The sequence below is a fragment of the Saimiri boliviensis genome, chromosome 8 (assembly GCF_048565385.1).
Source record: "Saimiri boliviensis isolate mSaiBol1 chromosome 8, mSaiBol1.pri, whole genome shotgun sequence".
NCBI lineage: Eukaryota > Metazoa > Chordata > Mammalia > Primates > Cebidae > Saimiri > Saimiri boliviensis.
Window position 1 is genome coordinate 19,414,375 of NC_133456.1, and position 26,939 is coordinate 19,441,313.

The following is a 26,939-nucleotide window of genomic DNA, read 5'->3' on the forward strand; positions in this document are numbered from 1 at the left end:
CCTTTGTAGGGCACTTACTGAGGGTACAGCAGTGTAGCAGGCTGAGAATGGGGATATAAAAGCAAAGAAACATTTCTGCAGTCTCACAGTTCACAGATCCTTAAGTCCTTTTGGTGGAAAGGATCTATGAAAAACACAAAACTGATCTCTCATCCTTATGATAGTTGAAAACAGAAGCGAAGTGAAACTAATTACAGCAGAAATCTAGGCCTAAACAAATTCAACTCCTAATTTATTAGCCTCACTGCAGCTTCCTGAAAAGGAAAGAATACTGTTTCTCTTTCCATGGTTCTTTTATATGTCATTTAGAGCACAGCAAAAAAGTTTAAGACATGTAAAGAAGCAGGATAACATGAATAAGAGGAAAACAATCAAAAGGGAACCCACACAGCAGAACCACAGATGTTGGAAATACAGCAGAAAAGAACTTTAAAATGGCAATTTTTAAGTACACAGGAAAAGACGTGCAAATTAGATGCAATATCAAATTTAAGAAAAATAGAAACTCTAAAAAGAGCAAACAGACATTCTAAAAGTTAAAAATACAATAAATGAAATTAAGAAGTCTATGACCTATTCAAAGGCCAGGTGCAGTGGCTCATACCTGTAATCCTAGCACTTTGGGAGGCTGAGGAAAGCAGATCACCTCCTAAGGTCAGGAAAGTGGCACGTGCCTGTAATCCCAGCTACTCAGGAGGCTAAGGCAGGAGAATTGCTTGAATCTGGAAGGTGGAGGTTGCAGTGAGCAGAAAGCGCACCACTGCATTCCAGCCTGGGTGACAAGAGCAAGACTCCATCTCCAAAAAAAATAATAATAAGCCTATGACTTATTCAAGCAATGAGGTAATTTTAAATGTACTATATTCAATATGTAAGAATTTTCAAAATATACTAAACACAAATGATCCCATTCTTCCGTTACATGCCTCCCCAACACGTCTCTAATCCCTCAACCGTGGCAAAGACTACTAGATGATCACAGCACTTTCAACCTGTTACCAGAATTCTTAGCAAAGACCTCTAGACACCTCTTCTGATGCCAAGAAGAGCTGGCATCAGGAATAAAACCTGTTTGATTTAGTCAAAACGCAGGCTGCCTTAGTCACACTGCTTATGAAGAAATGTAAAGTCACCACTTTGTAATGAAGCAGGGGACTAAGTGAACTTATAAAGTAAGTGAAAGCATGTCATTGATTCCTGCCTCTCCCTTTGTCCTATTAAACAAAAACTTTCTGGTAAGGGCTCTATAATATGTTAAAAATCCTACCTCCCAGGTATGTGTTCAAGAGAAATTAGTGGATATGTACACAAAAGGACTTGGACAAAATGTTTTAAACAGCTTTATTCATATCTACCAAAAAGGAGAAACAATTCAAATTCCCACAATGGAATATTACCCAGCAAAAAAAGGAACAAGCTACCAGCAGGCACAGTAATATAGATGCTGAGTAAATGAAGCCGTAAGTAATCACATATGCTAGATGATCCCATTTATATGAAGTTCAAAACTGATCTATAGTGATGTAAGTAAAAAAAAAAAAATTATCTCTGGGGAAGGTGGAATGTCTTGGAAAGAACTAAAGGGAGTCTTTCTGGAGTACTGGAAATGTTTTATGTCTTTATATGGATAGTGATTACAGTTATAAAAAGGCATCAAGCTGCATACTTAGATTTGTGCACTTTACACAGAGAAAAGTAATAATAATGATGATGAAAATAACCAGGCTATGAAGTACAATACCTGAATCTTTGGGAATTATTAGATGATGTTAAGATACAACTGAAATGGAAGAATGGTACTAATAAAGAAGCACCATTTTTTTCCTTAATTATGTGCTAGCTTTATTTAAACTACTCTTGGCATTTTGTCTACGTGTCCTATAAACACCTGTTTAAAATTAGTTCTTTTTAGATATATCTTTTGCACTAGATCAGAAGTTCATCTGGGGCAGGGACTGGCAAACATTGTCTGTAAAAAGCTAAAGGGTAAATATTTTCAGCTTGCAGGTCACATGGTCTCTGCTGCAACTACCCAATTCTGCCACTGTAGCACTAAAGCAGCTATACAAGGTAAGTAAATGAATGACTGTGGTCCAATTTGACCCACTCACCATAGTTCACCAACTCCTGATCTAAAAGGGAAGAACTGTAACAGTCTTTGTTTTCCACGGTCATCTTCTATAGTACTGCATATACAGTAGGCACTCAGCAAAGCAAAGTAAAAAAAAATCTTTAAAATAATCTCTTCTAATCCCTCCACTCATGGTGAAAAATACGAATCAGAGGTTAAAATTAGCTCAACAGTACCACTTTTTAAAGCAGTACCTCATTTAAATAAATATGTTAAGATTTAATACTGATTTAAATTCCAAATTTTTTTTACATGTAAAACATTTTGAAACAAAAGTTTCAAAAGTTCAAACATTCTATACAGGAGAAATTAAAAACAATTATTTTAGAAAAAATTTACCTTTACCTATAGTTTGGTTATAAGTTACCAATACAAGGTCTGAGTTACATAACCATAAGGGATTAATCTAGGAAGTACTTAAAACTTACCAGATAAAATGAGAAGCTAAGACTAAATGAAAGTTTCTCCAGGACTCAAGTTTTCTAAAAGCCAAAATGGCAATGAATATATTTAAAAGTAGTTAGCATTATTAGGTAACACTTGATTATAATTTAATAAATAAATTATAAGGATATTTTACATAGTTATACTTCAACATAGTAATATGATATACACTAAAAAAATTCATTCTATTACAGCTTATTGAACACTTACGTAGCAGTAAAACAACTGGCCAACAGTAGAGGGCAGCATTTCTATCACTATTAAAATTTTAAAAATTTGAAGCCTTTAAAAAAAAAATCTTAAAAATCTGAAATATCTGTACTGAGACTTTCTTTTAAAATATTTCATACCTCTTTCAAAGCTTCGGACTAATAGAAAATTTTAATACAACCTACAAGTAGAAGTGCCCTAATATAAATATGAATATTTAAATAAAAGATAGCTGTTTTACCCAAAGTAATCAAATTTTGTATTCATAAGTCCCAAACTGATAAACCAAAACAATTCAACATTTCTCTGGTAACTAAATCCCTAAAATTGTATCAGTTATAGAGTTAAAAGAATCATTTGCTGAGTACCCACTGAAATGACAAACACCTCCACATATGGGCACATATTTTCTTTATCCACATGAAGAATTACCAAAAGAATCAGAAACTTTTCACAACTGAAGACTCGAGGAAATGTATCAGAAAACCAGGCAAAGCATCACTCTAAAATCTAAAATAAAGGCAGCAAAAATAGGCTGATAAAGCAGAAACATATATAGATAAAAGCATCTTTAAAGCTCCTCCTCTTTCATAATCCTTTTATTCCTATCTCCAGCTTGCTGTAATGAAACACCTGAACTTAAAACCATCCACCACCTCTAACAAAGAAAACTAGCACACTAGTTGTAAGAGGCAAAGAAGGAGACTATAAAAGAGAGAAAAGAGTAAGACTCATTCAGAAAAGACTGTCCATACAACCAGAAAGCTACATATTATACTATTTAATAAAAACTATTAAAAAGATCCGCTAACAATTAGTGAAGTCATACTATGTGCTAATCATTGTTCCATATACTTAACAGGTATTAGCTCAAGTAATCTTTAACAACCCTGCATACAGATACCATTATTTTCCTCCACATTAGAAATGAAGAAACTGAAGCCTAGAAGAATATTAGTAATTAGTCCAATCACCAAAATAAGTAGCATAGTTATTATAAACTGTTGGCAACCGAAGTTTCAGCAAACTGTCTCAGAAGACCAGGGATTATCACAGCTCTATAATCTACTTTTATTATTAGTGTTCAAATAAAAAGCACCTAGTCCCAATCAAATATTGGGACTAGAACCTAGACAGTCTCCACAGACTGAGCTTTTTGGTTATTATCCTCTATTCTGCTTACTCTAAGGGCAATAACTTCAGTTGAGTGACTGCTAGAGAAATCATAACGCAAGGAATTTAAAAAGTGAGAGTGACAAAATAAGGAAAATGAAAACCTTAGTTATCCTTTGTCTGATTGCAAAAGAATGAGCAGAAAATAGGGTAGCACTTGAAAGTGATCCCTATTATTCCAATTCAGCAGGTCCTGAGTGAAGTGAACACGAGATGAACACTGACTGAATAATAAACACTAAGAAAAAGGTACAATAGTTAAGAAATAAAACAATAGGCCAGGCGTGATGGCCTCACATCTGTAATCCCAGCACTCTGGCAGGCCGAAGTGAGCAGATCGCCTGAGGTCAGGAGTACAAGACCAACCTGGCCAACACGGTGAAAGCCCATCTCTACTAATAATACAAAAATGAGCCGGGCATGGTGGTGGCCACCTGTAATCCCACCTACTCAGGAAGCTGAGGCAGGATAATTGCTTGAACTCAGGAGGTGGAGGTTGCAGTGAGCCAAGATTGCTCCACCGCACTCCAGCCTAGGTGACAGAGCGAGATTTAGTCTCAAGAAAAAAAATAAACAATATACTATGGAAAGTTCAAAGAAATCCAATCATTTTGGATAAGATTAAGAACTATAACGAGCCCTTTCCAAATGGAAATGGAGAGACAATTTAACGAAAATATTTAATATAAAGTACAATGTTTTAACTGGAAAAATAGTCTAAAGGCGATTAACTTGTGGAAATTTTGGCAATATTTATAAAAACATTAGAAATTTTTATGTCTTTAATACCAGAGATTCCTCTCACCTAAAGAATCATGGTTATACCCAGAGATTAAGCTTCTAGCATATCATTTTAAGAGGAAAAAATAGAAAGAATCCAAATGTTAACTGACAAAATAAGATATTCAAATCATGAAGCCATTAATATAAGCTACAGGAAAACACTCAACAACATGTTAACGATTTTCAAAACATATTAAATACAAATGATCCCATCTTCTGCCAAGTCTCCCACCTTTCTCCAATTTCTTAGTCATGGCAAAGACTACTAACTGATTACAGCACCCTTTCCTTTTAACCTGCTATCAGAATTCTCAACACAGATCTCTGGGCATCCAACATCAGCCAGAGTTGGCATCAGAAATAAACCCATCTGATTTAGTCAAAAGGTAGGTTTGACTCAGACAACTGTTAGTCATGGAGCTGGAAAACTACTGAAATCGGTTAAAGTATGTCTTTGATTCCTCTCTCTCTTACCTTCTCCTATTAACAAAAACCCACTGGTAAGGACTACAAGAAATAAACTTAAAACCTTGCCTCCCAGGATAACGAATCAAGAAGACTACTGCCTAGCCTCTGATTTACACTAGCAGTTGGGAAGATGTATAACACTAGTATTGGGAAGATGTATGAGATAAACTTATCCAGCTCTCCTGCCTCACTCTACTGGGCAGAAAACATTCCTTACTGTATACTACTTTAAATTTAGAGAGTGTTCCTGCTACTAAAATATTTTTTTCTTAGGCTAGATAAATTGATTCTAAAGTGTATACAGAAAAATATAAATAATCTTTTTTTTTTTTTTTTTTTTTTTTTTTTAAGAAAAGCTCTAAAACAGAGAAGCAAAGATAGAGGATAACCCTACTAGATGTTAAGGTAAACTATATAAAGCTTCAGTAAGTAAAGCACTGTCAATCTGAACAGACAGACTAGTGAAACAGAGAATCAAATGTCCAGAAATATACCCAAATACATATGAGAAATTATTATGTGTCAAAAGATAGCATCTCAATTCAGAGGGAGAAAATAAATACAGACTTCTTAATAAAATGACACTGGAACAATGGGTAAACATTTGGAAAATTATTACACTGGTTCCACAACTAACACTATGCATCAGGATAAACTTAAAATGGTCCAAAGATTTAAAAGTGAAATCCTACATAAAGTAACCAAAAGAAAACCTGGGTGACTTTTTTATAATTCTGGAATGTGGAAGGTCTTACTACTATGACCCAAATGCAGAAGCTAGCCAAGAGGGGAAAGAAAAAAAGAGGGAAGAAGAAGTTGACAGGGGAGAGAAGGAGGAGGGGAGGAAAAGAGAAAAAAAGTGCTGATAATACCATGAATAAAAAATGACAAAGTATGAGAGAAAAAACTGCAACTGATATCAGAGACAAAGGCTAATCTCCCTGATGAACACCGAACTCCTAGAAACTGAGATGAAAAAGACCAATATCCCAACAGAAAAAAAAATGTAAAATAAACCTTGCTTAAATATACAGAAGAAATGAAAATTTAAACTATACTGATATGCCGTTTCTCATTAAGCATTGGCAAAAATATAAAAATTTGAAAACATACTCTGTTGATAATGTTGCAGGGAAAGTCATTCTCAAACACTGCCAGTAGGAATACAAAATGGCACAACTCCTATGGAGGGGAATCTGACACCAGGCACCAAAATTATATCTGCATATACTCTTTGAACAAGTAATCCCATTTCATACAGATATGCCTGCACAAATATGAAGTGGCATACATACGAAGTTGTTTCCTGAAGTAGCTTGTAAAAGATTAGAAAGAAATTTACTGTCCAGCAAAAATACATTTATATTGTCTTAGCCTATTTGTGATACTATAACAAAATACCACAGACTACATAATTATAAACAGTAACAATTTATTTCTCATGGTTCTGGAGGCAGGGAAGACCAAGATCAAGACACTGGCAAGACTAGGGTCTGGCGAGGACTGCTTCTGCTTACAAAATGGCACTCTGTTGCTACAACCTCTGGAGGAGAACTCTATCCTCACATGGCAAACGGAAAAGAAAGCACTCCCTTCTGCCTCAAGCCCTTTTCATTAGGGTATTAATCCCACTCATGACTTAAATCATCTCCCAAAGGCCACACATCTCAACACTGTGGATTAAGTTTCAACATGAATTTTGGAGGCAACACCATTATTCAAACCTGGCATATATCTTTTGAACGTTTTGAATTTTTTTTCTGATATACAGTATTAGGTATGGATCCAACTTTCATCTTTTTCCAACAGAACAGGTTGTTACAGGTCAGTCAGTTATTTATTTATTTATTTAGAGATGGAGTCTCACTATATCACCAAGGCTGGAGTGCAGAACCATCTTGGCTCACTGCAACTTCTGCCTCCTGGGTTCAAGCAATTCTCGTGCCTCAGCCTCCTGAGTAGCTAGGATTACAGGCACCTACCACCATACCCAGCTAATTTTTGTAGTTTTAGTAGAGATGAGGTTTCACCATGTTGGCCTGGCTGGTCTCGAACTCCTGACCTCAGGTGATCCGCCCACCTCAGTCTCCCTCAGTGCTAGGATTACAAGCATGAGTCACCACACCCAGCCAGGTAATTTATTTAAAATGGTTAATAAACTATGGCACATCCACATGATCAAATACATTTCTGTAAAGATGAATGAGAAAAAGCTCTATGTGTTAAAATGGAGAGACCTTCAGGATACTGCAAGTAAAACCAGCAAGAGGCAAAATACCACATGAAACATATTACTTATTGTGTAAGGAAAGATACATAAAAATATTCTTATTTACTTGTATTTGTGTTAATACTAGAAAGATAAATAGAAACTAACAAAAAAGCAGTTTCCTATATGAGTTGGGAGGAAGGTATAGAAGTGAGGCATATCTATATAAACTTTTATATGACAGTTTTGATTTTTAAATTTGTGAATTTGTTGTCCACTCAAAAACAGATTAAAAAATAAATGAAGGGTTGGCTGGTGTGTGGGAATGGCTGTTACAGACTTAATAACTTAATAACAAGTCCATTTAAATTAATTAAAGTTAAAAATTCAGTTTCCCTGTCAAACCAGCCACTCCATTTCAAGTGCCAGTGGACAGGACAGCAAAGATACAGAACACTGCCATCATTGTATGAAGCTCTACTGGACAGTGCTAAAGTTGAGTCTACAGACAGAAGCACACCTGATAAAATGAAAAAGGATTCTGTGTCTCCCATATTAAATATAAGCCAGAAACAAATATACAACAAAATCAACAAATCAGTCAAATTTCAGTCAAATATTTATGTGGCTAGACATGATGATGTACTTCCTTTCCACCATAAACTAAGAAATTCATGGAAAACAATAAGAAGATAAGCCACTTTCTGGATCCTTTTGAATGCATTATAAATACAGAATAATAGATACATTATAGTGATGATATTCCAGGATGTCAATCTAGAACTATATGACTTTAAATGCACTAAAGTCCCATTTTAAAAACTAAAATACTTTTTGAATCCATAAATTTCTATACCATCTGTTCCAAAGCTTCATTCTTTTAACAATTAGTAAACTTACTAAGCATCTACTATATATCAAACACTTGGTCAGTCACCAGGAATATCACAGAGAACAGAAGTTTTACTTTTTTCTAACACTTACAGGCCAATGAGAAAAACATACATTAGTGAAGAATTACACAAATAAATGACATACTGTGTGGCATAAAAGAAAAATAAACTATACTTACAGAAGTAGAGGAACCTAACTTAATGGGGAATCAAGCAGGGCTTCCCTGAGGAAGTAATCTATAAACTGGAATCTGAAGGGTAAGATTTGGGATAAATAGCTTGCATTGCAAATAGAGGAAACTTTTATGCATAAAGATCTCAAAGCATCTGGGAAGCTGAAGAGGGAGGATTATTTGAGTCCAGGAGGCAGAGGCTGCAGTGAGCCAAGATCAGGCCACTGCACTCCAGCCTGAACGAGAGTGAGACCCTGTCTGGGGTGGGGAAGAGCTCAAACTCAAAGCAGAAGGAAACACCTCACAAGACCTGAAAAAAGTTCTGTCAACAGAAATAATGAAAACCTGTTCTGCAGCTTCTAAAATATATGTATGGCCAATTCCTTAATTGGGAGACATGCCTAAGACTGTATATACTTCAAACATTGCCCTAATGGCACTTAACATGGACTCCACAGTTTCGGAAAATAAGTTCAATAACAAAAATATTTAACAACTGGCACTGAGTGTAAGAGAATCTCCTGAAATATCAATGTTTATTTTCTCCTTTTTTTTTTTTTTTTTTTTTTTTTTGAGACAGGGTCTTGCTCTGTCACTAGGCTGGAGTGCAGTGGCGTGATCTCGGCTCACTGCAACATCCACCTCCCAGGTTCAAACGATTGCCCTGCCTCAGCCTCCCAAGTAGCTGGGATTACAGGTGCACATCACCACGCCTGGCTAACTTTTTCTATTTTAGTAGAGACAGAGTTTTACCATGTTGACCAGGATCGTCTTGATCTCCTGACCTCATTATCTGTCCACCTCGGCCTTCCAAAGTGCTGAGATTACAGCCATGAGCCACTGTGCCCGGCCTCTCCTTTCTTAATTAAGAACATACAGGAAAAAATTTTTTCTTTTCAGGTTTTTCTCCTGCTATCTAAACTGCTAAATAACCCTAAAATGAAGGGAGACAGAGAACATCCCTTTTCTGCTTAGTTGATCAGCAAGCAGTACAACAAACAATGGAGAAAGACAGGATCCTACTATAAGAAATTCTGGGGCCGGGCGCGGTGGCTCAAGCCTGTAATCCCAGCACTTTGGGAGGCCGAGGTGGGTGGATCACGAGGTCGAGAGATCGAGACCATCCTGGTCAACATGGTGAAACCCCGTCTCTACTAAAAATACAAAAAACTAGCTGGGCGTGGTGGCGCGTGCCTGTAATCCCAGCTACTCAGGAGGCTGAGGCAGGAGAATTGCCTGAACCCAGGAGGCGGAGGTTGCGGTGAGCCGAGATCGCGCCATTGCACTCCAGCCTGGGTAACAAGAGCGAAACTCCGTCTCAAAAAAAAAAAAAAAAAAAAAAGAAAAAAAAAAAAAGAAATTCTGGTACTCACATGTTCTCACTCATAGGCAGGTGTTGAACAATGAGAACACTCATAGGGAGGGGAACATCACATCACACACTGGGGTCTGTTGGGGGGGAAACAGGGGAGGGACAGCAGGGAGTGGGGAGTTGGGGAGGGATAATACGGGGAGAAATGCCAGATACAGGTGATGGGGAGGAAGGCAGCAAACCACGCTGCCACATGTGTACCTATGCAACAATCTTACATGTTCTTCACATGTACCCAAAAACCTAAAATGCAATTTAAAAAAAAAAATTCTGGTACTAAAGTTACACAACTCTCAGAAGTTACTTGACAGCTGGGAAACCTCTATAATAAAGAACATTAATGTCCTCAGCTGCAGTTAAAGCAGAGTACTTTATTGCTAACATAAGAAAATAAACAATATATAACAATAATCCTAAATCACTCTTTCTGGGCTTCTTATGCTCTCAGTAAATTTTCCTACAGTGATTACGAGCCTGACAAAAATGACACTTCTCTGCCTGGCCTCTCACAATATTAACTCTACCTCAACTGACATATTTACAAAGGAGCTACCTAAGAACACAAGAATTTAAAAACACAAAATTAAATCTCTTAGAAAGACATTATGTGGAAAAGCACAAAATACTGTATCCATGCTGATTAAAGTATATAAAAATGTATGTAAGTGTACAAACAATAATCAGAAATACTGCCATGGTAGAAATGCTCACTAGCATCTTTTCCCCCCATAAAATACCTAAATCCAGAAGAGTATTATTTTTAATTCAAAGAGGAAGTACATTTTCCTTTCCACTAAAGGGCAAAACAAAACAAAAATTACATTTGTGTTTAAAATATATTCATCAGGAAAGGAATGCAGAGCTACTTTTGACAGTCTTAAATTAGTAAATGCCATTAATACTACTGTAAATGGAGACTAAGATTTGGCAGTTCAATAGCAGTGATTATTTAGTCATTACATCTCACAACCTTGTCATTTGCAAATGTTTTAAAATAAGAGTCTTCATTGTGAAGAGCATATAGTTATGGGTGGGGGGAACAACCAAAAAACTAACCATCATTGCTTTAGCTCAACCCACATGCCTGTACTTAAGGGTATCCATGGTAGCAATGATGCAACGTGCCTACCTAGTTCACCATGCCTACACAAGTGGGAGAGAGGGGAGGCGGATGATGAAAAAAATTCATTTGGAAAGGTGTCTTAGTATTAACATGATAAAATTACATCAACTACATTGTCAGACTTTTAAAACACATAAAACCACAAAGCTCTGTAAAGACCAGAAAAGGGAGAAAAGAATAACAGATGGGGTTCACACTGCAGCCTTTAGTTGAAAAGAAAATCAAGAATTTTGCTCTTCCTGCTAGAGCTATTGGTTAAATATGTTCAAAGGGTATATTCTAATAATTGAACAAATTGTTTTAATTTAGCTTTCAAAAGCAACTACAAACAATGTTTTAGGCTTCTAATTTCCAACCTACATCCTTTTCTATTTTTGCTTCAACAGTTACATAATAAAAATTTATAAATACTTTAGGGTAATGATTACATCTAATTCTTTTAAGCAAAATAGACCCTCTTTTGCTAAAAAAGGGTCAATGCAAAAAAAATTCTCAGTCTATCAAGGAAGATCGAGCAGAGAGAAGAGATGGATCATTTCAAATAACTTTGCTATAGTATTGGAAATAAAACCAAAATGAATGAAATGATAAAAGGTAAATCACAGGGAAGAACCAACCACTAACAAACATGAAAAAAATTTATAGAGGGAAAAAGCAACAACAACCCTGTTTTCCAGGCTTATGTGCCCTTTAAACATTCATTAAGAATATTTCAACAAGACAGTTTACCTAGAGGTACACAGAAGACATCTCTTTATAAACAGGGGATGGAAACAGATAATGGGCATGTCTGTATCCAATCACGAACTACTGTTTGAACTAGAACTCTAGGAGCAACAAGAAAAGAAAACTAATTTTCATCAATTTTCCTGCTTTTTCTCTTATGAAATATAATTCACTATACAGGAAAAATAGCCTACTTTCAGAATTTACAAATTTACCTACTCTTTTAAGTAAACTGTATTACTGAACATAATTTTAAAATCTCAACAAGTTTGGGATTTTAAATTAGCAATCACTATGAGACATCCTAAGTGCATAGAAATAAAAAAAGGTAAATTATTCCATATTTTAAAAACCAATGGATACATTTTAAGTGTAAGCACACTGAATCTATAACAACACAATGTCTGCAAACTGGTGCTCAAAAATAAAAGAAGCCAAACTTAGAGATTAAGTGAAGCATGCTGTACTTTGAAGACAATGAGCAAAACAGACTTCAAAACAAGTACTTTCAAGGAGTACTTGTACAAATTTAATAATTTTAAATCCAAATCAACATCTAAGAGCAACACAATCAGCACTTGACTATTTTCCTCTTCCTAAAAAAACACAAAAAATTAACTATAATTACAACAGATGGAAGAGTCCTGAAAATGTTCTCAAAATGAGTTATACGTTCAACTAGCATGGCATGTTGGGACACGAAATAAAGGGGAGGAGAATAACTCTGAGAATATGTTTAGAAGATTTAAATATAATCAAGGCTTTACAGACCTTTGCTATTGGGAGAAAGGCTTCCTGAATATCTCAGGGAAAAATATTTCTGTGCAACACATTTTTAGCTATCTAAAACACATTTCAAAATACTGCCTTTTCCAAAGGATATAAACTAAGCATCACATGGATTCAAATATATATTTTCAAATATATAACAATGGTTACACCTTATTTTTAAACTACACAGTTAACAAAGGGTCTCTCACATCTGTCACTAACAATGAAATACAGAAAAGCATATTATATCTTACCTTTGTGGTTACAATGCACAGGCAATCCATTACTTTACCATTACAATATTTTATACATAAACCAAACTATTTTAAGTTGCTTGGTTGAACAAAAAATGTAAATAAAAATAGAGTTGTGAGATAAAACCATAAATGAAAAAGTTATAACTGTAGCTAGATGGCTCCAGGATCCATTCTTAGAGGTAGCAATTTTTCTACTATCTGAAATACAAGAAACCAGAGTCTGTCACGTGCCCTACAATCTTCTTTATGTAACCTGTATCTGAAGAACTTGAAATTACCCCACAAAACACTGTGGAAGATGTCAGGGCTTATTCCACAAGAGTCCACTCCTTCTTCAGATGCTGTTTCATTAATCCCTCTTTTCAAGATATGAGGTTGACAGGAAATCATCTGATGAAATGCTCCACAAGGAGGTTTCCCCAATATAAATTTAAATCTGCTTCTCTTTGTTTGCTACAGTTTGGATACTCAAATGACAACTACCAAAAAAAAAAATCACTAAAAATATGCCGGCAAACATTTCCTCCACTAAACCATTTCAGCAACAGCAGCCTGCAAAGTAATGACTTTCTCGAGCAGTAATGAATGGAATATTCCATGTGGTTTTTTGAGAAGGGGAGCAGGAAAAACAAAATATAATAATTTAAAATATTATATATAAAACTTGCCTTTTTTTCTTTGCTAAAAAAAATGAATAAATAACATTTTACTAATGATGGCAAATTTTAACTTTATTACCTTACTAAATCCATTTCACTGATTCCCCCCCGATCAAAGAAAACCACCACAAAAAGATAGTATAACTATATAACCTTTCAAACTCCTCAAGAAGTCTTCGTTTTTAACCCAGAAGCCAAACTAACTTTGTGAATTGATGTCCCTTCTCTAAGATTATTAGGACTGAAGACAGGCTAAAAGAGAGGGTACATGGCAGAGGGATATAGCTGGCTTTCAGCATAAGCTTCCAGCCACATTCCCCTATACAAATGCCATAGTAAGGTTAGCCACATGTGGTGGCCTGCACCTGTAGTCCTGGCTACTTGGGAGGCTGAAACTGGACAATGGCTTGAGCTCAGGAGCTTGAGGATGCAGTGAGCTTTAACTGCACCACTGCACTCCAGCCTAAGCAACAAAGTGAGACCCTGTCTGTAAAAAACTTTAAAATCCAAAAAAATTTCTAAAAAAGTTTTCAATGCATAGTAAGGAAGAGTATTATATCTAATTTTTGTCCACAGTTTCCTCATAGTTTACAGATATTATGAATGACCTCAAGTTCAAACAATTGAAGTGTTCCTACTTGCCTTTTATACCCTATTCCTCCTCCTAACATTTCAAATACACATGGGCTGCACCAACTTTCAGACTAAACCAAATTTCACTGTAAGGGTTATGAAAAGGAGTTAATACATACATATCACTTGGTAGAACCTATCAAATAGTGAGATAATACTTACTATCAAATAGTAAGTATTATCAATGTTATTACTATCATTGACATGTATCAGACTACAGTCTTTTATTTAAAGCGTAACAGGATATACTTGAGACAGGTTCAATGGGACTTAACCTTACTTTACCTCAGGCGTCCCCAAACTTTTTACACAGCAGGCCAGTTCACTGTCCCTCAGACCGTTAGAGGGCCGCCACATACGGTGCTCCTCTCACTGACCACCAATGAAAGAGGTGCCCCTTCCTGAAGTGTGATGGGGGGCCGGATAAATGGCCTCAGGGGGCCGCATGCGGCCCACCCACGGGCCATAGTTTGGGGACGCCTGCTTTACCTAATGGGGCTGTTATGTGAGGATTAAATAATACACACAGGGCACTTAGAATAATGCTGACCTTGTTAAGTCAACAGTGGCAATAAATAGTCCAATAGTGCTCAATAAACTCCAGTTACAGCTATGTATCTACTGTGGTATAATATGAAATATATTGGTCTTTTTTTCTGTCACAGGGTGCCTAAAACTCTTGGAAATTCCTAATGGGAGGGTCTTTTTTTAGCCCTTTGGATCACAACTAATGCTAATGAGGTAACTTAGAGTGAGTCCCCCAGAAAGCCTAAGGATGAGGCTCTTCACCAGAAAAGACCATGAAATTAGAGGATTATAGGGTTGGAATTTTCAGCTCTACCCACCAACCTCCAGGAAAGGGGCAGGGGTGAGAGGGCTGGAGATCAAGCTCTATAAAAACTCTTTTAACAAGATGCGATGTGCTTTTGGGTTAGCAAAAGCATGGTGGGAAGGCTGAGGACTCCAACTCTAACAGGAGAGAAGTTCTTGCACTTGGGACCCTTCCAGATCTTGCCCTATGTGCCTCTTTATCTGGCTGTTCATCTGCATCCTTTATAACATCTTTTATAATAAACTGGTATATGCATTTTCCTGAGTTCAAAGCCATCCAAGCAAATTAATCAAACCCAAAGAGTGGGTCATGTGAATGAACCCCTATTTATAACTAGTCAGTCAGAAGTATAGGTCACAATCTACTATATATAAAGTGGGGACAGTCTTGTGGGGCTAAGCCCCCAACCTGTGGGATCTGACACTATCTACTTAGAGAGTACTACTGTCTCTAAGTAGATACTGCCAGGACTGTATTTACTTAGAGAATGCTACTATCTCTAAGTAGATAGTATTAGAATTGAATTATAGGACACCCAGTGGGTGTCCACTAGAAAACCTTCACCAAACAAAAAACTCCTCATACATCTAGTCACAGAAGTGTGCTGTGTTGAGAGTAGAGAGAAAAAATGGTTTGTCTTCTCCTCTCAGACCTAAATACACATGTATGTAGCTATGTAAATTTCATCATGGGCCAACACTTCCCTTATCCCATGCAGGATGTAGCCTGGAAATTACAGCTCTGTTGAATACTCTCTTTTCCCCACCCCACTCACACAATAATCATTTGCTCCCAACTTAAAAGAGTAAAGCTCATATGAGGCTCAAGGCTCATGTCTCCTTAAATAGTTTATCATTTTTAACTAGAATACTGAAAACAGTGTGGGTAATATCTAAGTACTGAAGAGGCATTGCATTCTGTGAAAGAAAATAAGGAGCTATGTAAAACACCTGGTTGCTCTCTTAGTATTCTGAAATTTCTCTTGTGAAATTTTTATGACATCTAGAGTAGTCTAGCCCAGAGAGGCCAGGCATCCCTAGGTTTGGCAGACTTCATAATAGAAGAGGCTCAAAATCACTACAGCAAGTCAGAAATATCATTCAGCTGGGGTAACTTAAGTAGGCACTTTCTTTCTTTTTTTTTTTTTTGAGATGGAGTTTTGCTCTTGTTACCCAGGCTGGAGTGCAATGGCACGATCTCGGCTCACCACATCCTCCGCCTCTTGGGTTCAGGCAATTCTCCTGCCTCAGCCTCCTGAGTAGCTGGGATTACAGGTACACGCCACCATGCCCAGCTAATTTTTTGTATTTTTAGTAGAGACGGGGTTTCACCATGTTGACCAGGATGGTCTCGATCTCTTGACCTCGTGATCCACCCGCCTCGGCCTCCCAAAGTGCTGGGATTACAGGCGTGAGCCACCACGCCCGGCCAAGTAGGCACTTTCTTTAGGAGATGGGGAGAGGGTCTCAACTTCCCCTTTTGTAAAATAAAAGCCTCAATGGCTTCTAAGAGTCCTTGAACTTATACCAAGCCTATGTTCAGTTTCTAAATCCAATGGATTCTAAGGTCCAACAGGACAAGACTGAAGAATCTCTCATGAGGCCAGGCGTGGTGGCTCACACCCATAATCCCAGCACTTTGGGAGGCCAAGGTGGGCAGATCACTTGAGGTCAGCATTTTAAGTCTAGCCTGGCCAACATGGTAAAACCCTGTCTCTACTAAAAATACAAAAATCAGCCAGGCATGGTGGTATGCACACCTGTAATCCCAGCTACTCGGGAGGCTGAGGTGGAAGAATCGCTTGAACCTGGGAAGGGTACATTGCAATGAGCCAAGATCCCGCCACTGCACTCCAGGTTGGGTGACAGAGCAAGATTGGGGGTGAGGGAGGGAGGGAAAAGAATGTCTCATGTACCTACCATTTTACCCCCATAACCTTGGGGGATAGCATGGTGGCCAGAATGTTTGTGGAATTAAAGAACGGCCTTTTAATATTTAAACTACAGGTGATTACGAAACTGAAAACAGCTTGAAACAACCCTGAAAATTAGACACTCCATTTTCCCAGTAAAAATAAAAGTTTTGCCAACTCAATTATAAACCTATAAGAAGATTAAATAGTTAAATAGCTAAATGTATCAGTTAACATATAATTATTTAACAACACATTATTAAAATGGTACGTCTAATATATTATTCCAGCCACAGTTCAGAAAACAATTTTAGTCAAACTCCTCACATTCATCTCCGATGTTTAGGGTCATGATTTACATTTGTTTACATTTGTTAATTATCTAATCTATTTGGCCTCAAACATCTATTTTATAGAATTTAAGTTGTTTAAGATACTGCCCTTTCTGAACTATAATGTCACGTGACCATTTATCCCAAATTAATACTCCAGACTGAGTATCCATAATCCAAAAATCCACAATCTAAATGCTCCAAAATTCAACACCTTTTAAGTGCCAACATAATCCTCAAAGAAAATACTCATTGGAGCATTCCAGATTTTGTTATCGGTTTTGTTTTTGTTTTTGTTTTTGAGATGGAGTTTCACTCTTGCCACCCAGGAGTCCAATGGTGCAATCTCAGCTCACTGCAACCTCTGCCTCTCAGATTCAAGCTTCTCCTGCCTTAGCCTCCCCATGTAGCTGGGATTACAGATGATCACCACCATGCCCAGCTAATTTTTGTATTTTTAGTAGAGATGGGGTTTTTCCATGTTGGCCAGGCTGGTCTTGAACTCCTGACCTCAGTTGATCCACCTGCCTCCACCTCCCAAAGTGGTGGGATTACAGGTGTGAGCCAGCATGCCCAGCCGCATTCCAGATTTTTAATTTTCAGATTAGAAATATTCAACCAAGAAGTATGATGAAATTATCAAAATATGAATAAATCCAAAATCCAAAACACTTCTGGTCCCAAGTATTTTGGATAAGGAATACTCAACCTGTAGTGCTCACTCACAGAACAGGAAGCTGATTTTCCCCTGTACTGTAGGCATATATTTATAACCTTCATGATGTAACCCCTTACTATATTATTTTTTAATATACCTAGGAAGCCTTCAAAAAATCTTGCATATATCTACTACAGGTTTTAAGGCCATACTCAGGAATGATTATTCAATTTGTGTTAAATTCTACACTAACCACATCTTTTCTAAGTATCTATAAATATCCAAGTGGCACTGAGTAGGGTACATTTCAAGCCTATGTGTTCTCCTCAGATGGTCATTTGCAGTTAAAAGTAATTTAGAAATCACCCTGTAATATGAGCACCTTTAGAAGGACTGAAATATAAGCCTTTTGGGATGGTAACACTTCACCTAATAGGCACATAAGATAATTAACAGTATTTTAGAATACCAATGGCTTTGTATAAACAAGCAATTGCTTCCAACCGTAACAAAATAAAAGAAGACTGACTTTCCCACCTTAAGAAACTAAAAAAATGAACAAGTATAAAACAATGATTTTCAAATATCGGACAAAGTGCAAAACAGTGATCCCTGTGAGAAGAGAAACAAATGAAGTGTGTCCTGTAAATGCCCAGAAAGTTTCCAGGCTATAGCAGAAGAAGGGGGAAACATAGCCCAGCAGCCTGAGTTGAGGAGAAAGCGCTGGAATGCACAGAGCTAAAATTCCCAGGTAAGAGCACCAGAAAGGAGAGCTGCACAGAGAAAGTGCCAGAGATTTGCAGAGTTCCCCTCAAGTCTTCAGATTAGTTTTAATCAGTACATGCATATAAGAAAACTTGAAGGTGAAAAAAGAATCTTAGAAAGAAGCAAATGGAACAAAACCCAGAGCTCACACAAGGCCAAGAATAATGGAAAAACGCTTAATACAGGGGGCACTGGGTAAGCCTTCTACAACTAAAGGTTGCTCAGTTCCACTAAAAAAAACTTAAAAGCAGTTTGAACAGGATCAAACTCTTTTCAAGTAATTTAACATCCCAAAACAAAGCTCAAGAATATTTAAAAGAATACAAAAATATGTAGGTCCCCAATAGGTAAAATTCACAATGTCTGCCAAATTCATCAAAATTGCCAGGCATGTAAAGAAGCAAGAAAACACAACCCAAAGAGAAAAAAAAAACAATCAGTAAAAGCTGACCCAGAAATGACACAGCAGAAATCAGTAGACAATTTAAAAGTTACTTTAACTCTGTCCCTTATGTTTATGAAGACAGAGAAAAGCATAAGTGTGTTAATTAGACAAAAATAAAAACGTAACTACTGAGACCAGCCTGCGCAATACAGCAAGACCCCGTCTCTGCCAAAAAAAAATTTCTTTAAATTGCCCAGTCTGGTGGTATACATGTGTAGTCCCAGGTACTTGGGAGGCTGAGGCAACAGGACTGCCTGAAGCCAGGAGGCTGAGGATGCAGCAGGCCATGCCCACATCACTGCCCTGCAGCCTGGGCAGTGCAGCGAGACCCTGTCTCCAAAAACAGGGAGAGGGAGAGGAAAAGAAAAAAGAAACTAAATCAGTCTTTTAAAGATAAACTGTCTGAAATAAAAAACTAACTGAGATTAACAGTAGACTGAATACTTCAGAAGACTAATGAACTTGAAGACACAGCAACAGAAATTGTCTAAAATTTAACATCAAGGAAAAAGACTGAAAAAAGATTAATCATATCAGTAAAATGCAGACAAAGTCAATCAAGCCAACATACATGTAACTGGAATCCCTGAAGCAAAGGGGAGGGAAGAGAGAAAAAAATCTGAAATAATAATTGGTGAAAAATGTCTAAAATAGGTAAAAACTATAAACCGACAGATCCAAGAAACTCAATGAATCCCAAGCACAAAAAAGGTAAAGAAAACTGTAATGATGAACATGGCATGAAAGTGGCAAGCACCAAATTCAAGACAGAGGTTAATTCTGGGGAACAAGGCAGGAGAACATGATTACAGTGGAAAACACACGGGACTTCAACTATACTTACACCATTTTATCTTTTTAAGGTAGTAGTAAATACATGGTTATTTATAATATTTACTACAGTTTCTGCATGATTACAATCTTTAAAAAAAAAAACAAAAAACACAAAATGAAAGAAAACCAACAGGGCAACTAATTGCCAAGAAGTTAAAAAAAATTCAAAAGCAAAGAGTACACAGTAGCAAATGTCACCAAAAAATCAGATAATAAATACTCTTGATTCTTTTCTCTTTTGGAGTCTCATTCTCCCTTCACACAGTATCTACAACCTCTTTTTCTATCTTGGGCCTCTGGTTCCTTATCTTGTAAATACAGTATGTTCAAAGATGCCATTAGGAGACAGGCAGGAGAAAAAAGCACTTCTTAGTAGGACCCTATAGCATTTTTTCTCTTCTTAGCTAAGCTCTTGAAAAACTAGTTTGCCTTTTTTTCTTTCTTTTCTTCCCATTCCCAATATTCTGTAACCTAGCTTCTGACCCTCCTTTTCCACATTAACTGTTCTCTTTTTTCCTTTATTTACCTTATAAAAAATTATCTACCTACACAAATAATTCAGGCACACCTTAAACACACTTATAAAGTGAGAAGCATAATGTTGAAAGTCTTTTTTTATATTCTTTTCCTGAGATAACCTCTTTTAACCATTTGGCATGCATTCATTCAGCTAATCCTATATGCTTATTATTATTACTTAGGGTCCTACTGAGAAGTACTTTTTTCTGTTTGTCTGTTTTTCTAATGGAATCTCTGAACATATTTACAGGATAAAATAAAGAGTGGAACAGAAGCCCAAGATAGGAAAGAGGTTATAGATATTCCATGACGAAAAAGGAGAATGAGATTCTAAAAGAAAAAAGTATTAAAAGCATTAACAGAAGCTGTTAGTATTTATTCTCTGATATGCCTTTCTTATAATTAAAAACATATAAAGTTCAGAAATTTTGCAATAAACATGCATCACTTTGGAAATTCAAAAAACGGGAGGGGGACGAGGTTTAGGAACACATGAAATATCACTATGCTAATACTAAAAATAGTAATAGGTACAGATATAGAGCAATCAAAATTATTCAAATGATGAGTTACTGAAAATGTCACATAATCAAAACTTGTAATTCAAAACTAATTGGGGGTGCCTTCTTGGAACAGATAAATCTAACTGATGTGACATAATTAAGCTTTCACAGAGACTTTTATTTTCTCAGTAACTATGTAATGCTGAGTTTTCTCCTAGATTAACAGCTTGGCATAATATGGCAGTTGTTCCACTTCTCTTACAGTATTTTTAGAGACAGGGTCTTGCTCCATCACCCAGGCTGAAATGCAGTGGACTGATCACAGCTCACTGCAGCCTTGATCTCCTGGGCTCAAGCGATTCTCCCACCTCATCCTCTCAATTAGCTGGGACTACAGGCATGAGCCACCACACCTAATTTTTTTTGTTTTTTTTAGAGATGTGGTCTCCCTGTGCTGCCCAGGCTGATCTATACAGAAATTCTAGAAATACGTTTTTCTTTCTTCAGTAATAAATTAAACTTGGCTTTACTTTTTGCTTTATAAATTTAATTTTTTTAACTTTTTGACTCTTTCACCTTAACACTTAGCTCAAAACACAAATACACTGTAACGCTATACAAATATTTTCTTTATATTCTGATTCTATGAGCTTTTTTCTATTTTTTTATTTTTATTTTTTCTGTTTAAACCTTTTTGCTAAAAATGAAGACACACATATCCATTAGCGTGAGCCTTCCCAGGGTCAGAATTATCAGTATGACTGGACAGTACCACTGGAAGGTTTTCAGGGGCAATAACATGCATGGTGCAATCATCTACGAAAACAGTGTCTTCTTCTGGAATACCTCCTGAAGGACATGCCTGAGGCCATTCTGCAATTAACTTTTTTCTAAAATGTTTAAGTACATTCTACAAAATAATGATTAAAAGTAAAGTACATACATAAACTTGTAACACAGTTGTTCATATTTATCAAGTATTATGTACTGTACCTAATTACACCTGCTATGCTTTTATATGACTGGCAGAACAGGTTTGTTTACATCAGCATCACCACAAACACTTGATATACACTGTGCTACAATGTTATAACCGCGATGATGTCACCAGGAGATATAAATTTCTCAGCTTGAATATAATCTTAAGTGATGCTACTTAACGTGGTCTGTGATTGGCCAAAACATCGTCATGCCGCATACTACTATATTTCTACAGCTTTTTTAAAAAAATAAAATAAACTTGCCTGTTGTATTTCTCTCTATGAAAATTAGTCCTTTCTCTCCTTATTTTAACTTTATTGCAATATTTTCCTTTGTCTATGTAACAAGTCCAATTGCCAAGAAAGTTATTAAACAAAAATAGAAACATCAATCTTAAAGCCTGAAGTTCTGAATTCTAATCTCAGTTTTTCTATATGGTAATACCGCAAGGTTGGGCAGTACCAACATCCCTGAATGACAGTTTGCTAAATTCTAAAGTAAACACAGTACATATAAGCTCCATGTATTAAGAATCAAAATCTGTTCACCTCATGTATGTTAGGAGGCTACAGCAAGAATGAATTCATGCTCCTGTGACATTCAAATTATTACAATGTATGTGAGGTGCCTTTTAAAACTATGCTGTTTGAAAAATAATAGTTATTATTTTAATTCATTCTTGTGGAACACATCAGAATTTAAGAAAGGAAGGCTTACTTTCTCACACAATATTTTTCAAATTTTATTTTACCAGTTCTGGGGTAAAAGACTAAAGTTGAAAGAATGTGTCACCTTCCTGTCCACTTCCTTACCTCTCAAAAATACCACCTCAAAGAAAAAGCAATCATTATGAACAGAAAAAGAGAAAAAGTCATTACGCATGGATTCTAGTTCGGGAGCACTGAAAACTCAAAATAAACTTGGGAAAATTGTTGGAAAGCAAGGACATGCTCAAAGACTAGTGTGGCATATGAAAAGAAAACACAGATATCCCTTCAAGTGATTCGTCTAGTAAAAGATAAATATGAGCACCCAAACTGATATGTATTATAAACATTTAATAAATAAAAATCTCTCAGACTACAGTGATAACTTTGTAAAGAGAGAAATCCAGAAAAAGTGGGGAACATAGCAACCTCTAGAAGGGATTATCATACAAACAACTCAAATAACTGGTCATTAAAAGAAAATAATGTAAACTTTAGCCTGTCTTTTTAGAAGGAACAGAAGTTCATCCTAGTTGAGGAAAAGGAGTGGAATGATAAAATTAGAAAGAAAAATAACGTTTTGAAACCTCAAATGTAATGATTTGGCAATGATCACCATTGGCTGGAAATTGACTCAGTACAAGTTGCCAAAGTACAACCCCATACAAACTTCATAATATCAACAAGAAAAACATACCTTTACAGTGGAAGAGCTGGAGGTCCCTACCTTTAAGCAATCCAACTTAGCACCACAAGTGCAACAACCTGATATTGTGTGCTTCCTGATGATGCAATATGAAATACAACACTGAGTATCACTATGACATCTGCTTACCAAAAATGAGTCTGATCAACCTTTATACCTAACTTCCTCTTACCAGAATGAGTTAAATAACATGAGGAAACAAATTAGACAAATAAAGAATGTATGATAGTCTGTAAGACAACTGGCATGGTCTCTTCAAAAAGGTAATGTCATTTAAAGTGGAGGGAAGAAGAAAAGGAAGACTATTCTACTAGATTACAAAAGACCAGAGATGCTGTATCAGATTTGGTATACTTACTCCCAACCCATTCCAAAATTCATCCCCAGATCTTCACACGTGCCTTTGGCCGCCAGTCCACATCTCTTCCTCTCACCCCACTCACTTGGGGCTTTCCTGTTAACCATAACACTGGACACTACTATCACTAACATTGACAAGTCCACAACCCTAAAGTATGGGGGAATTGCTGCCCACTAGAAGCCAGTAGATAAATTCTTTCTCTTTCCTTGCAGAGTCCTAACATGAAATATACATAGCTTCTCAGGAATGCAATACTGAGGATACAAAAATCAGTCACACTTAGTGGCAAGAAGCATCTTTGTATTAGGTTTTCGTCTTGCTATAACAGTTCTTCACCTTTTCCCTCACTTTTGCTCTCTACGAATAAACTCTCTAAATAAACTAATAGCACATAAGCAATCTATCTCAGGTTCTGTTTTTAGGAAAACCCAGTTAAAAACAGACACCTAAAGATCAAATGCATAAACGGTATATGCACTGATTTATCTGATTTTTTTTTTAAGTCTCACAAAATAGACTGGGGACAATTTTGAATATAGATTGGAGAGGAAATTGAACAATTACTGCTAATTTTCTCAGATGTGATGATGGTACTAAGATCACACAGAATAATACCTAACTATTCTTACTCTTAGGAGATTCGTGCTAAAGTTTTAATAGTTTAAGTCCATGATGTCTGCAACTGATTTTCAAATAGTTCCAAAAAATACATACATACAGGAAAAGTAATTATGACAAAATGTTAGCAACTATTGAATCTATATAGATGTTTGTTGTATTACTCTCCTAATTTTGCTCTATCTTCAAAATTCTGTATAATAAAAATTTAGAAGAAACATAATCACCTTTGGCCCATTCTTTAATTACAATAAAAACAACCACAGTTCTCACTTCATTCAAAAAAATGTTTACAGGACAACTACTGCAAGTATTATACATACTTCACTGAACAAGAAAGTTTATCGGGTGTGGTGGCTCACACCTATAACCCAGCCCTTTTGGAGGTCAAGGTAAGTGGATTGCTTGAGCTCAGTTCAAGACCAGCTTCAACCTCCAGGACTCAAGCTATCTTCCCACCTCAGCCTTCTGAGTAGCTGGAACCACAGGTGAGAGCCACCATGCCCAGCTAATTTTCGTATTTTTTGTAGAGATGTAATTTTGACATGTTGTCCAGGCTGGTCTCGAACTCCTGAGCTCAAGCAATCTGCGCACCCTGGTCTCCCAAAGTGCCGAAATTATAGGTGTGAGCCACCACACCCAGCCCCAAAATTTTACTTTTATGGTTGTTTTTTTTTTTTAAACCTTTGACTCTCTGTTCCAGTTGAAATGTATTGTGCTTAGGAGTAGGGTGCATCCTTTTCTACTGAAATGTCCCATTAAATCAGGCAATTCCTCCTACTCTTTCACCTTGCTCTATTTATTTATGTATTTATTTATGTATTTATTTTTAAGAGGGAGTCTTACCCTGTCACCCAGGTTGGAGTACAGTAGTGTGATCTTGGCTCACTGCAACCTCCATCTCCTAATTTCAAGAGATTTCATACCTCTGCCTCCCTAGTAGCTGGGATTACAGGTGTGCACCACCATGCCTGGCTAATTTTTGTATTTTTAGTAGAGACAGAGTTTCACCATGTTGCCCAGGCTGGTCTCCAACTGCTGACTTCAGGTTATTTGCCCACCTCAGCCTGCAACAGTGGTCAGATTACGGACGTGAGCCACCGCGCCCTGCCTTATCTTGGTTTTTCTAAGAGTCACCTAACCTTCCTTATAAATCAACGCTTTTCTATTGAAATGTCCCATTAAATCAGGTAATTCCTCCTACTCTTTCGTCTTGCTTTTTTTTTTTTTAGTCATATATCCTTCCTTAACATCTCTAAAAGTAATTCACTCTTATTTTAGAATAGAATTGTTCTTATAAAAATGACATGTTATTTTTAAAAATTAATAGAGCTGGGTGCAGTGGTTTACGTCTGTAATCCCAGCTACTCTGGAGGCTGAGGTGGGAGGACTGCTGGAGACCACCACTAGGAGTCTGAGACTAGCCTAGGCAACATAGTAAGACCCAATCTCCAAAAAACTTTAAAGCAGGCGTCCCCAAACTACGGCCTGCAGGCCACATGCGGCCCCCTGAGGCCATTTATCTGGCCCCCACACCGCACTTCAGGAAGCGGCACCTCTTTCATTGGTGGTCAGTGAGAGGAACACAGTATGTGGCGGCCCTCCCATGGTCTGAGGGACAGTGAACTGGCCCCCTGTGTAAAAAGTTTGGGGATGCCTGCTTTAAAGAAACGGTTTTCGGCTCAGGCACAGTGGCTCAGGCCTGTAATCCCAGCACTTTGTCAGGCCAAGGCGGACGGATCACCTGAGATCAGGAGTTCAAGACCATCCTGGCCAACACGGTGAAACCCCATCTCTACAAAAATACAAAAACTAGCCAGGCATAATGGCAGCTGCCTGTAATCCCATCTACTTGGGAGGCTGAGGCAGAAGAATCACATGAACACGGGGATGCAGAGGTTGCAGTGAGCTGAGATTGCACCACTGCACTCTAGCCTGGGTGACAGAGGGAGACTCTGTCTCAAACAAACAAACAAACAAAAAAGATGGTTTTAGCTGGGTGTAGTGGTGCTACTCAGTAGGCTGAGGAAGGACAATACCTGGAGCCTAGGAGTTTGAGGACATGGTGAGCTATGATTGCAGCACTGCACTCCACCCTGGGCAACAGAATGAGACCCTGTTTCTAAAACAACAAAAAAAGAATACAGAAAAGTACAAAAAAGAAGAAAATCCCTATCACTCTGAAACAATGATTAAATATTAAACATTATTCCAAAAATCTCACGACATAGGCTCAACGTAAAAGATATTATATAAAAAAAATTTTTTTAAGAAAATGGGACACTAATTCTGTCACTTTAAATTTACTACATCAGAAGAAATAGAAGTTACAGGGTCACAAAGTAACTGAAAAATGACCTGGCAAGAGTCAGATCAGTTACCAACTGCTATTTAAAAAAAAAAGAAAAAAAAAAGACAAAGACAAAGAAAACTGGATAGATGCTTTAAAAGATGAAGATCTGTATTTTAAGAGAGTAACAGGCCAGCTTTTGTGGAAATTGAACAATCTTAAATACTTTTAGCAAAAATAACCCTTTTTTAGTCCTGCAAAAGCAAACATGAAGTGAAAGAGGCATGTTATATACAATGTTGTTGGAAGAGATCATTATATCCAAGAATTAGTGTACAAGTATAATAACCTAAATTCTGTTTAAGACAAAATGGTTTCATGATTTTCAAATTTTTCAAGTTACAGTATAATAAACGTTCTGAAGTTTTAAGTTACTTGTTTTAATTTGAAT

At 36.9% G+C, this 26,939-nt stretch overlaps 1 protein-coding gene across 16 annotated transcripts in view; it reads right to left on the reverse strand.

Annotated features, from left to right (window-relative positions):
• Nucleotides 1-26,939, reverse strand: part of DLG1 (discs large MAGUK scaffold protein 1) — a 278,082-nt gene that overhangs the window by 226,155 nt on the left and 24,988 nt on the right. Inside the window, exon 1 of one of the 16 annotated variants that reach the window (XM_074404065.1) lies at nt 12,731-16,206. The exons of the other annotated variants lie outside the window; for them this stretch is intronic. Within the exon in view, the coding sequence (XP_074260166.1) occupies nt 12,731-12,760 (30 nt within the window). The 5' untranslated portion in view covers nt 12,761-16,206. Of the gene's footprint in view, nt 1-12,730; nt 16,207-26,939 lie in introns of those variants that run through there. 16 annotated transcript variants of the gene reach the window in all.